Source organism: Bos indicus x Bos taurus, chromosome 5 (assembly GCF_003369695.1).
Source record: "Bos indicus x Bos taurus breed Angus x Brahman F1 hybrid chromosome 5, Bos_hybrid_MaternalHap_v2.0, whole genome shotgun sequence".
Lineage (NCBI taxonomy): Eukaryota > Metazoa > Chordata > Mammalia > Artiodactyla > Bovidae > Bos > Bos indicus x Bos taurus.
In genome coordinates, this window is record NC_040080.1 from 17,777,255 (window position 1) to 17,789,818 (window position 12,564).

A 12,564-nucleotide genomic window follows, 5' to 3' on the forward strand; every position below is an offset into this window, starting at 1 on the left:
GGAGAAGGGGCTGACAGAGCATGAGATGGTTGGATGGCAACACCGACTCAATGGGCTTGAGTTTGGGCAAACTCAAGAGAGTGAGACAGTAAAGGACAAGAAAGCCTGATGTGCTGCAGTTCATGGGGTCACAAAGAGTCAGACACGACTTAGCTACTGAACAAGAAGAACAATCACATTTTACCTTGAGATGACATTTTGTCACAACACACAATGTCAAACCTACTGTAGTAAACTTCCACTTCCCTGTTCTTGTCATTTGTGTTATTGTTGTTATACATTCTACTTGTAATTACATTATGAATCCTATAAAATGTTGCTATTATTTTGCCTTAAATATTCTATTATATTAAAAATGAGAGAAAAATGTTTATATTTATCCACAAAATTACTGTTTAGTGCAGTGTCCATAGCTTTGGGTGGATCCACATTTTCATCTTTTAACATTTGCCTTTAGCCTGAAGGCATTTTGTAGCAGTTTTGTGCAGCATATGTCAGGTCACCTCAAATTCTATCATCATTTATTTATCTGAACTCATTTAAATTTTCATTCAGCTTTGAAAAGTATTTTCATAGGTGACTGAATTCTAGGTAACGCCTCCCCCAGCTCCAGTGCTTAAAATATGTTTTGACTTTGTTAAGGGACTTACATTGCCTCCAACAAAAAGTCAGGACAACTTGTCTTAGTTTCCTGTATATAATGTGTCAACGTTTTTGACTGCTTTTAAGACTGTTTCTTTTTGTTTGATTGGTTATCACTGGATTTCAGCAATTGTATTACAGGGTTTTCTAAGAATGTTTTCTTGATTTCATTTGGGATTTGTTTAACCTCCTGGACCAGTGGGTTTACAGTTTTCATAAAATTTAGAAGAATTCCATCTGTCATTTCTTAACATTTTCTCCTCATTTTCTATTCTGCATCTTCAAATACACATATTTTATATAATTTGATATTTTCCCACATGCCACTGAGTTTCCATTCATATTTTTCTCTTTTCTATCTCTACTTCAGCTTGGGTATTCCCTATTGCTATTTGTTTAACTTCCCAATTCTCTTATTCTGCAATGTCTAGCCTCTTGTTAAACTAATCCAAATAATTGTTCATTTCAGATAGTGTTTAGAAGTCCAATTTGTTTTTCTTTCTAGATTTTCCTTTCTTTTTATGCTTCATTAAATGTACTAATATTAGTGGTTTAAAGATTTTATCAGCCAATTCAATCATCTCTATAATTTCTGAATCTGTTTTCTTTTTTTAATATAAATATATTTATTTTCATTGGAGGTTAATTACTTTACAATATTGTATTGGTTTTGCCATACATCAACATGAATCTGCCACAGATGTACATGTATTCCCCATCCTGAACCCCCCTCAATAATTGCTTTTTAAAAAACTTGTTATGGGTCACGTTTTTCTTTTGGGGGAATTCTAGTAATCTTTTGATTGGATGCTGGAAATTGTTTGGCAATACTTTACCAGTAAGAACTCTAGCAATAAATGATCAGAACACACTCAAACCAGCGAGTTGTACTTGAAAAATTAAATATTTTTTCCATTGAGTTACCTTCATTCTCTTAAAAATGTATTCCTTTTATGACCAAGTGATGAATTTTTATTTTGGTTTGTGATCCCACCTTACCTGCCACATATCTCATCTACACTCCACTTCTATAGCAATTGCTTCCTTTTTGATTCATTTTTCCATCAATCAGAATCTTTTAAGATGGTGTTTACTTGTTTGAAGTGGAAGAAATATAAAAGGATGGCAGGGTTAGGTGGCAGATGGGAGAAGAAGAGGGTGATGTAATATCTAGAAACTTATTCCACTCATATTTCCCCAAATATTTATATGTTTTATCCATATTGGATGCTTCAGTTCAGTTGCTCAGTTGTTTCTGACTCTTTGCGATCCCATGAATTGCAGCATGCCAGGCCTCCTTGTCCATCACCAACTCCCAGAGTTCACTCAAACTCACGTCCTTTGAGTCGATGATGCCATCCAGCCATCTCATCCTCTGTCGTCCCCTTCTCCTCTTGCCCCCAATCCCTCCCAGCATCAGAGTCTTTTCCAATGAGTCAACTCTTCGCACGAGGTGGCCAAAGTACTGGAGTTTCAGCTTCAGCATCATTCCTTCCAAAGAGCACCCAGGGCTGATCTCCTCTAGAATGGACTGGTTGGATGTCCTTGCAGTCCAAGGGACTCTCAAGAGTCTTCTCCAACACCACAGTTCAAAAGCATCAATTCTTTGGCACTCAGCTTTCTTCACAGTCCAACTCTCGCATCCATACATAACTACTGGAAAAACCATAGCCTTGACTAGACGGACCTTTGTTGGCAAAGTAATGTCTCTGCTTTTCAATGTGCTATCTAGGTTGGTCATAACTTTTCTTCCAAGGAGTAAGCATCTTTTAATTTCATGGCTGCAGTCACCATCTGCAGTGATTTTGAAGCCCCCCAAAATAAAGTCTGACACTGTTTCCCTATCTATTTCCCATGAAGTGATTTTTTAGAACTAACACCCCAAAAAGATGTCCTTTTCATTATAGGGGACTGGAATGCAAAAGTAGGAAGTCAAGAAACACCTGGAATAACAGGCAAATGTGGCCTTGGGGTACAGAATGAAGCAGAGCAAAAGCTAGTTTTGCCAAGAGAACACACTGGTCATAGCAAACACCCTCCTCCAACAGCACAAAAGAAGACTCTACACATGGCCATCACTAGATGGTCAACACCAAAATCATATTATTATATTCTTTGCAGTCAAAGATGGAGAAGCTCTATACAGTCAGCAAAAACAAGACCGGAGCTGACTGTGGCTCAGATCATGAGCTCCTTATTGCCAAATTGGATACTTGGAACTCCCCAAATTGGTGTATTTGTTCACTGCCTCCTTCCTTTCATTCTCTGCTGGAGTCCAGCTCCAGCAGCCAGAGGTTCAACCTGAAAAGGTGAGCAGTGTCAGCGAGAAACTGAGGCAGCCTCTCATTTTTCTTGGACTGCCTGTTCATTTCAAGCTTATGATTCTCTTTTATACTTTTACAAAAGCATTAGGTCAGAGGTTTGATATTTTTAGTTCCCATTGACCCAGATTTATTTTTCTCCAAAAATCATTGTTGCCCCTCAAAAGGAGTTCCTTCCTCAGCAATTCTCTTATCTACTTTTTCTCATGTGTCCTTGTGAATACACTGTAACTCATGCTAATGTCTGGGCTGCATACCACATTCCTCAGTTTAATTCTTATCTTTCTAAGTCCTGTTTGCCCCTAGTATCCTAAGCTCACTATTTCTTAGAAAGGGCTTCTAGCTAATAATATCTCTAAAGTCCCTAATTTCTATAAGCTATAGTAGAATATGCAAAAAAGTAAAAGTGAAGCCGCTTAGTCGTGTCCGACTCTTTGAGACCCCATGGACTATAGCCTACCAGGCTCCTCTGTCCATGGGATTTTCCAGGCAATAGTCCTGGAGTGGATTGCCATTTCCTTCTCCAGGGGATCTTCCCAACCCAGGAATCGAACCTGGGTCTCCCGCATTGTAGACACTTTACCATCTGAACCAACATTACAGCAATCCTTAAATCTTTAGCTTCTAACTCTTTTAATTATTCCTAAGCCCTAAATTCAGCAAATTCCTTTGCCATAAACACTTTTCTCACAAATGGGCTTCAGATAGAAATCCCTCCCATGGTCTCAAACTGCAGCCTGTGTGCTCACCCTGGAACACTTTTTTGTAAAAGTCCTTGAACAAACGTCAGTGATTAACTTTATGAATTATTCTTTGAGCACAGCTGCAGAAGGCTTTATGCCTTCTCATGCTCCTCTCAAAAACAATAAGCACCTTAATATTCTCTTCAGTCAACTCAGCCAAGGAAACGAAAAAAACAAGTGAGAATCACAAAGCCTAACTTCTTCATTCCAGGTCCGTGCCTATGGAACAAAGGGAGTGGGTTTAGGGCCGTGCCTCCATTTTGTCAGTAATGCCTAACACGGCTCCCAACAATTCTCCATTTCTTCCTCCTTATCCTATATATATATATATATATATATATATATATATGGGCAGCATGTCAGCTTCTTTTACAATAAAACATTTATGAATGAAATTAATAAAGATAAAAATAAATGGAAAGTCATCCGGTATCTAACACTAAAATATGTATTCCTTGTATTCAGCCATTCCAATCATCTGTCTTAAGCCCTGTAGTTTCCAGGCTCCTAGACCAAGGATAGTCTTTTCTAACCAATCTCAAAGTATACATTCCTGGAATTCAGTCATTCCAAATTGCTTCTGCAGGTTTTTCTGAATTTCTCTTCAGAAACTTGTTCATGAAAATGTAATTGTGACAGTAACTGTCAAGTTCTCTCTCCATGCTCCACTCCTGGAAAAGAAAAGCTTTCACATCACTGCCTGTGATGTGTTGTTTCCATTTGTCAAGCCAGGATCATGAAGACTCACTGGTTTGTTGTTGTTTTCCCTTAGGATTTGTTCATCTGGTTGAAGGGGATGGACCCTGCTTAGGGTGAGTAGAAGTACATTCTGGAGAAGAGTGGACCCCAGTGTCTGATGGGAACTTTGCACTCTCCACTGCCCATGTCATCTGTGCAGAACTGGGATGTGGCACAGCTGGGTCTGTCCTGGGACACGTGCCCTTCAGAGAGTCAGATGGCCGGGTCTGGGCTGAAGAATTCAGGTGTAAAGGGGAGGAGCCTAAGCTCCAGTTCTGTCCCAGAGTGCCCTGTCCAGGGGCCACTTGTCACCACAGTGGAGCTGTTCAAGTTGTCTGTTCAGGTGAGATGCAGGTCAGGAATAACCTCCCTGCACACTCTGCTCAGGTGAGAAATCATGAGATGTTTCTGAAATCCTGTCATCTTGTATCCAGCATACTCAGAAGTCCAGCTCATGACAAACGGCACCTCTCAATGTGAGGGGCAAGTGAAGATGAACACTTCTGGAAGATGGAGAGCTCTGTGTGCCTCCCACTGGAGTCTGGCCAATGCCAATGTTGTCTGCCATCAACTTGGCTGTGGAGTTGCCATCTCCACCCCCAGAGGACCACACTTTGTGGAAGGAAGTGATCAGATCTCAACAGTCCGATTTCACTGCTTGGGGGCGGAGTCCTTCCTGTGGAGTTGTCCTGTGACTGTCCTGGGTGGTCTTGACTGTTCCCATGACAACACGGCCTCTGTAATCTGCTCAGGTAAGAGAGAGGGAAGGGCTACTGGTGGATGCTCCTGGAGTGAAATATCCCCAAGAGTAGAGAGTGAGGGAAAACTGGCTTCAAAATGTAGATATTTCATGAAATGTTTTTATTTTTTATGAAATGATTCTTCTAACTGTTCATCCATTTTCAAGTCAGGGCAGAAATGTTAAGAAGAATAATACATTTAAAAATAAACATTATTATTTACCTACATATAACCTTTGAGAACAATGTGTAAATAATAAGCATGTACTTCAGTCGGGGTTTTTTTTCCCCTCTGAACCATTTAAAAATTACTTATACATATCAGGTTCCTTTACTCAGCATGCATTTCTTAAGTACAAAGACATCCACTGAAATTCAGAAAATGTTAATTTCACACAATATTATTATTTTTGTTAAAGATTTATTTATTTATTTTTGGCTGGGCTGGGGCTTAATTGCTGCTTGTGGGCTTTCTCTTCAGTCATGTCCAAATATTTGCAACCTTATGGATAGTCCATGGAATTCTCCAGGCCAGAATATTGGAGTGGGTAGCTGTTCCCTTCTCCAGGGGAATCTTCCCAACCCAGGGATCAAACCCAGGTCTCCTGCATTTGCAGCCATGAACATCATGGACATCCATGATCTCAACTGCCTCTGTGAATGTTGAAGGCACCAGTATCTAGTGCCAGGGGGCCAGGAGAATACTTACTCACCTGTGCTCCCAGTAAGGATCAAAGTCCTTTGTTATGTCACAGGAGTTAGCAGAAGCCAGTAAACCTGCTCCATGCCCTCTAGCTATGGGGAAAACCTGGAGAAACCTGGAGAATTCTGACTTGGTCAGACACCTATGCATGAAGGAAACTTGGTAGAGTCCAGGATTCCTGAAAGCAGATTTCAGCATTCCATTGGAGAAAAAAAGAAAGATTGCAGATGGTAAGAGTCATTTTCCAGTGCTGCCCTCATCCTGAGGTGAAACACTATGGAGCTAAACTAGCCAGTGGGGCCTTTCCCTTTGGGAGAAAGAGAAGAAATCTGTCAGTGCCCAGCCCCCCAGTTCTGTGGGAGGCACGAATAAACCCTTTTCTCTCTGATAGCACCCAGAGTTCTGGGGCCAGACCTCATGACTGGGGGCAGAGAAACGATGTGAAAGGTCATTAAGAATGTCAAAGGGTAGAAGATGGATTCAGTTCTTGCTGACTGTGCTCGAGACTTCAACAGAAAACTTCTACACAAGCCTCTGGGGAAACCCCAAAGGAGGATCCTTCTCCCTGGGCCTATTGGTGCCCCCAGTGCCCTGAGTAATCAACCCACGCCTACCTCTACCCTGTTGACAGCTCCCTGTGTGTATTCCCAAGTGTGGAGTTGAGAGTAAACTTCAGTAAATGGAATGTTTTCAGGAAACAGGACAGTCCTGGGGGCAAGGGGGTAACCACACACTTGAGCTGAAGTAGAACCTTGTGCAAAACAAAAAGGAGGTTTTCAGCAGCCAGCCTGGTGAGTGGTAAGAACCAGAGAAGACAAAAAAGTTTAAAATTTTGCTATGGAAGGAGCAAGGAATGTGAAATGGGTGTATCCTTACAAGGTCAGAGAAGAGTATGTATCATCTGAAAGTAATTACTAAAGACTTGGGGGGTGAGAGTTGTCTACCACTTCAAATACAAAAGCACCAGTGCAAAACTCCAAGGCCCATCAAAGTGGAAAGATATCATTGTCACAAAGGGTGACAAATATCTTTCAAACTGACAGAGGGACATGTCGATAACATAGAATTTTGTGATCTAACTTAGAAAGAATCCAACATTGTTGTTTTGAGGAATCTCAGCGAGCTATAAGAAAATGACCCACCTCCCAGAATATTGGAAATAAAAGCAAAAATAAACAAATGGGACCTAATTAACCTGAAAAGCTTCTGCACATCAAAGGAAACTATTAGCAAGGTGAAAAGACAGCCTTCAGAATGGGAGAAAATAATAGCAAATGAAGCAACCGACAAACAACTAATCTCAAAAATATACAAGCAACTCCTACAGCTCAACTCCAGAAAAATAAACGACCCAATCAAAAAATGGGCCAAAGAACTAAATAGACATTTCTCCAAAAAAGACATACAGATGGCTAACAAACACATGAAAAGATGCTCAACATCACTCATTATCAGAGAAATGCAAATCAAAACCACTATGAGGTACCATTTCACACCAGTCAGAATGGCTGCGATCCAAAAGTCTACAAATAATAAATGCTGGAGAGGGTGTGGAGAAAAGGGAACCCTCTTACACTGTTGGTGGGAATGCAAACTAGTACAGCCACTATGGAGAACAGTGTGGAGATTCCTTAAAAAACTGGAAATAGAACTGCCTTATGACCCAGCAACCCCACTGCTGGGCATACACACTGAGGAAACCAGAAGGGAAAGAGACACGTGTACCCCAATGTTCATCGCAGCACTGTTTATAATAGCCAAGACATGGAAGCAACCTAGATGTCCATCAGCAGATGAATGGATAAGAAAGCAGTGGTACATATACACAATGGAGTATTACTCAGCCATTAAAAAGAATACATTTGAATCAGTTCTAATGAGGTGGATGAAACTGGAGCCTATTATACAGAGTGAAGTAAGCCAGAAGGAAAAACATAAATACAGTATACTAACGCATATATATGGAATTTAGAAAGATGGTAACAATAACCCGGTGTACGAGACAGCAAAAGAGACACTGATGTATAGAACAGTCTTATGGACTCTGTGGGAGAGGGAGAGGGTGGGAAGATTTGGGAGAATGGCAATGAAACATGTAAAATATCATGTAGGAAACGAGTTGCCAGTCCAGGTTCGATGCATGATGCTGGATGCTTGGGGCTGGTGCACTGGGACGGCCCAGAGGGATGGTATGGGGAGGGAGGAGGGAGGAGGGTTCAGGATGGGGAACACATGTATACCTGTGGCAGATTCATTTTGATATTTGGCAAAACTAATACAATTATGTAAAGTTTAAAAATAAAATAAAATTGGAAGAATAAAAAAAAATTAAAAAAAAAAAAAAACACAAAATGGCAATTCAATGAAATCAGAAGAATATTATACTAACACAGTAAGAGATTTAATAAACAGATAGAAATTATAACAAAGAACCAACAGAAATTCTGGTCCTGAAGAATTTAATAAATGAAAAAAAATGTAACAGAGAACATCTAAAATAGAGTAGACCAAATTCAAGATAGAATCTGTGACTACAAGATAGGAATTTTGAAACAGCTCTTATCAGTGGAAAATAAAGAAAATTGAATAAAAAAGAACAAAATATCCTATGTGATCTATTAATCTCCATTCAACATACAAATATTAGAATAATTAAGGTTCAGGAAGGAGAAGAAAGGAGAAACTGTGAGAAAGTTTATTCAAATAAATAATAGCCAAAAACTTTCCAAACATAAGGAAGAGACTTGGACACTCAAGTTCATAAAGATAATAACCCTATTATCTGAGTGCAGAAATACCTTCTCCTGGATACTGTATAATGATACTGTCAAAAATTTTAAGAGACAACCATATCAGTAGATTCCTAAGCAAAAAAATCTATAGGCCTGGAGAAAGTGGAATGGCATATTCAATGTGTTGAAAGAAAAAAATTGCCAGCCATGAATACTCTATCCAGCAGTGTTATCCTTCACATAGGAAAGAGAAGGAGAGATTTTCACAAAAAATAAAAGCTGAGGGAGTTAATCACCGCTAGACCTGACTCAAAAGAAATGCTGAAAGGGGTTTTTCAAGCCTAAACAAAATGTTGTTAATTTGTGACATGAAAAAAAAAATGAATGTATATACAACAGTCTGTGTTAACCACCTCACTTTAGAATAAAGATTAAAGGAAAAGAGTAGTAAAAACAAATGTAGATGTTATAATTTGTTAACAAACACACAACATAAAAAGAGATAAAATGTGACATTGGAATGTACAAGGGAACGTTAAAAAGTAGAGTGTTTGTAGGCATCTTCGGAGAAGGCAATGGCAACCCACTCCAGTACTCTTGCCTGGAAAATCCCATGGATGGAGGAGCCTGGTAGGCAGCAGTCCATGGGGTCGCTAAGAGTCAGGCACGACTGAGCGAATTTACTTTCACTTTTCACTTTCATGCATTGGAGAAGGAAATGGCAACCCACTCCAGTACTCTTGCCTGGAGAATCCCAGGGACAGAGAAGCCTAGTGGGCTGCCGTCTATGGGGTCGCACAGAGTTGGACACGACTGAAGCAACTTAGTAGCAGGCATCTTAAGTTGCTATCAGTATAAAATGAACTGTTTTATATATAATATGCTCATGTAAAACTCATGGTAACTGCAAGGCAAAAATCTGGAGTGTACTTACAAAAGGTAAAGGGGAATCATAGCACACCATCATGAAAAATTACCAATGTAAAAAAGTAGGCTAAGACAGAAACAAAACAAGGCAATGGGACTATAGTCAGAAAGCAATAAGAAGGCATTAGGAATTTTTACATATCCATAATCAGTAAAAATGCAAGTGGATTAAATTCATTACTCAAAAAGAGTGCCTAGTTGCATGGAAATCAAGACCAAACTATTTGCTGCCTAAAGGAGAGTCACTCCTGATTTAAGAACACACAAAGGCTCAAAGTAAAGGGACTGAAAAAGATGCTCCATGGCAAGTGCAAACCTAAGGAGAGCAGAGGTAACTACATTATGTCAGACAAAATAGTATTTAGGCCAAAAATAGTAATAAGAAAACAAGAAGGCAATTATATCATGATAAAGGGGTCAATTCATCAAGAAGATTTAATAATCATAAATATATACTCCCCATTGAAGCCCCTAAATATATTAAGCAAATACTAACAGATATAACCAACCTAGATAGCATATTAAAAAGCAGAGACATTACTTTGCCAACAAAGGTCCGTCTAGTCAAGGCTTTGGTTTTTCCAGTGGTCATGTATGGATATGAGAGTTGGACTGTGAAGAAAGCTGAGTGCTAAAGAATTGATGCTTTTGAACTGTGGTGTTGGAGAAGACTCTTGAGAGTCCCTTGGACTGCAAGGAGATCCAACCAGTCCATCCTAAAGGAGGTCAGTCCTGGGTGTTCATTGGAAGGACTGATGCTAAAGCTGAAACTCCAGTACTTTGTCCACCTCATGTGAAGAGTTGACTGATTGGAAAAGACCCTGATGCTGGGAGGGATTGGGAGCAGGAGGAGAATGGGACAACAGAGGATGAGATGGCTGGATGGCATCATCAACTCGATGGACATTAGTTTGAGCAAACTCCAGGAGTTGGTGATGGACAGGGAGGCGTGGCGTGCTGCAGTTCATGGGGTCGCAAAGAGTCGGACACAACTGAGCAACTGAACTGAACTGAACTGAACAGATCTAAAGAGAGAAAGAGACTGATATATGGTAATTGTAGGGAATACTCATACTGCACTTTCAGCAAATCATCCAGAGAGAAAATCCACACAAAATCATGAGGCTTGCACCATACTTCGGAATGAAGGATCTAACAGATATTTGTGTGGGTGCAAGCTCAGTTGCTCAGTCATGTCTGACTCTTTGTGACCCCATGAACTTTGGACCACCAGGCTCCTCTGTCCATGGGGTTTTCCAGGCAAGAATACTGGAGTGGATTGCCATTTCCTACTCCAGGGGTTCTTCCTGACCCAGGGATCAAACCCACGTTTCTGTCATCTCCTGCATTGACAGGTAGATACTTTACCTCTAGCACCACCAGGGAAGCCCTAAATACTGTATACTGCCATCTAACTTTCATTTTTGTATTACAATACATTGAGAACCAGTGTCTATTAACCCCACGAAAGTTTCTTTACCACCTTCAGGCTGCTGCCTGCTGGGCATTGTGCCAAAACATATTGGCCCACCTGTCACTCAGAGTCATAATCTTCTCCTTTACTTTGCATTAATTTATTCCATATTGACTCTAAAGGGCCTGTAGATTCATCTCTTACATAATATTTTAATGATTCGTAAAGGTTTTGATGAATTAAGTTATCATGTTTGTTTACAGTTTAAGGAGATATCCCAGGCAATCTGATGATATAATCTCTTATAAAGAATCATTAAAATTTTTAGCAGTTATTCCACCTGTCTCCTCCTCTTTCATGTTATTTTCCAGTCAACCATCTGTATACGTTCAGTAATTTTAGATGCCCTCCATTTTTTTGCCATTTTATATTTGATTCTCATCCTTCTGAAAAACTACAGTCATTTCCCCATCACTCAGATACATTTACAGTAGCCTTGGAAAGCTATCTATGACATCTTCCTTGACATCATCTTATCTTTCCAATAATAAAGTCACGTAAGGAGCCCAACCAGCAGGAATCTCTTTTGTCTCAGCTTCAACCATCATTTTCATCAAAGTTATAGCTTCAGAGAATTTTAGTATCACCATTAAACATACCAAAGTTGCTTGTATATTCATTTCAGCAGGCTCCAAGAGAATATTTCGTTTAAGGGTAGACTTCGATAATTCTCTTAATCAGGATATGTGCTAAGTACTCATGCCTTTATCCAGCCCACCAAGAGTCTGTTTGTTCCTTTGTCCATATTTATGTAAAAGCTGCAGCAAACTAAGAGTTCTGAGTAAGACTGGACGTGCCTTTCCATTCAGTAGAATTTGAAGTAGTTCTTGGCACTTCTGCACAAATCTACTTCACTAGAGGATTTAAAAGAAAATTGTTTATACTGACCCACAAAGTGGCTTAATTCTTTTAGTTAGTATTCCTGTGTTTTTTTTTTTCTTGAACCTCTCCCCTGCCTGTGTAGTTTTCTTAATGATCAATCACCAGTTGGACAAAGATATCCTTCCAACTGCATACAGTCCTCCCCTTTACAAAATAAATCACCAACTCTGAGGCTCTGACATCCTCAGGTCTGCTGAGTCTGCTCTATGCTTATCTTTGCAGATGCTAAATTGTTTGAATCTGATTCATGGACAGACTAAGAATGAGGTGGAATAACTAAATGATTATAATGTGCTGTTTATGTTTAAATTAAAAAATATATATATTTTTGTGGCCTTACCTCACTGCACACAGAATTTTAGTTCCCCTGCCAGGGATCAAACCCATGCCCTCTTCAATGGAAGCATGGAGTCTTAACCACTGGACTTCCAGGGAAGTTCCTATAATGTGTTGTTTAAAAATTTCTCCCTTGGTAGCACCCAGGAACAGCTTGTTCACATCCTTTAGGACTGTAGATTGATGGCTTATACATGATTTATCCATGCACACCGACTGTTTTGACTAAAGAGCAGTGAGGTGAATTTATACACCTATTCTAAATATTTGTGTACATATTAAAATGGAAAGGAGATAAAGTGGATAAAACAAATTTGAAAGATAAT

At 39.7% G+C, this 12,564-nt stretch overlaps 1 protein-coding gene across 1 annotated transcript in view; it reads left to right on the top strand.

Annotated features, from left to right (window-relative positions):
• Positions 1-12,564, top strand: part of LOC113892397 (antigen WC1.1-like) — a 45,166-nt gene that overhangs the window by 17,101 nt on the left and 15,501 nt on the right. Inside the window, 2 exon segments of the mRNA XM_027541218.1 lie at positions 4,479-4,787; positions 4,879-5,196. Coding sequence (XP_027397019.1) covers positions 4,479-4,787; positions 4,879-5,196 — 627 coding nt within the window.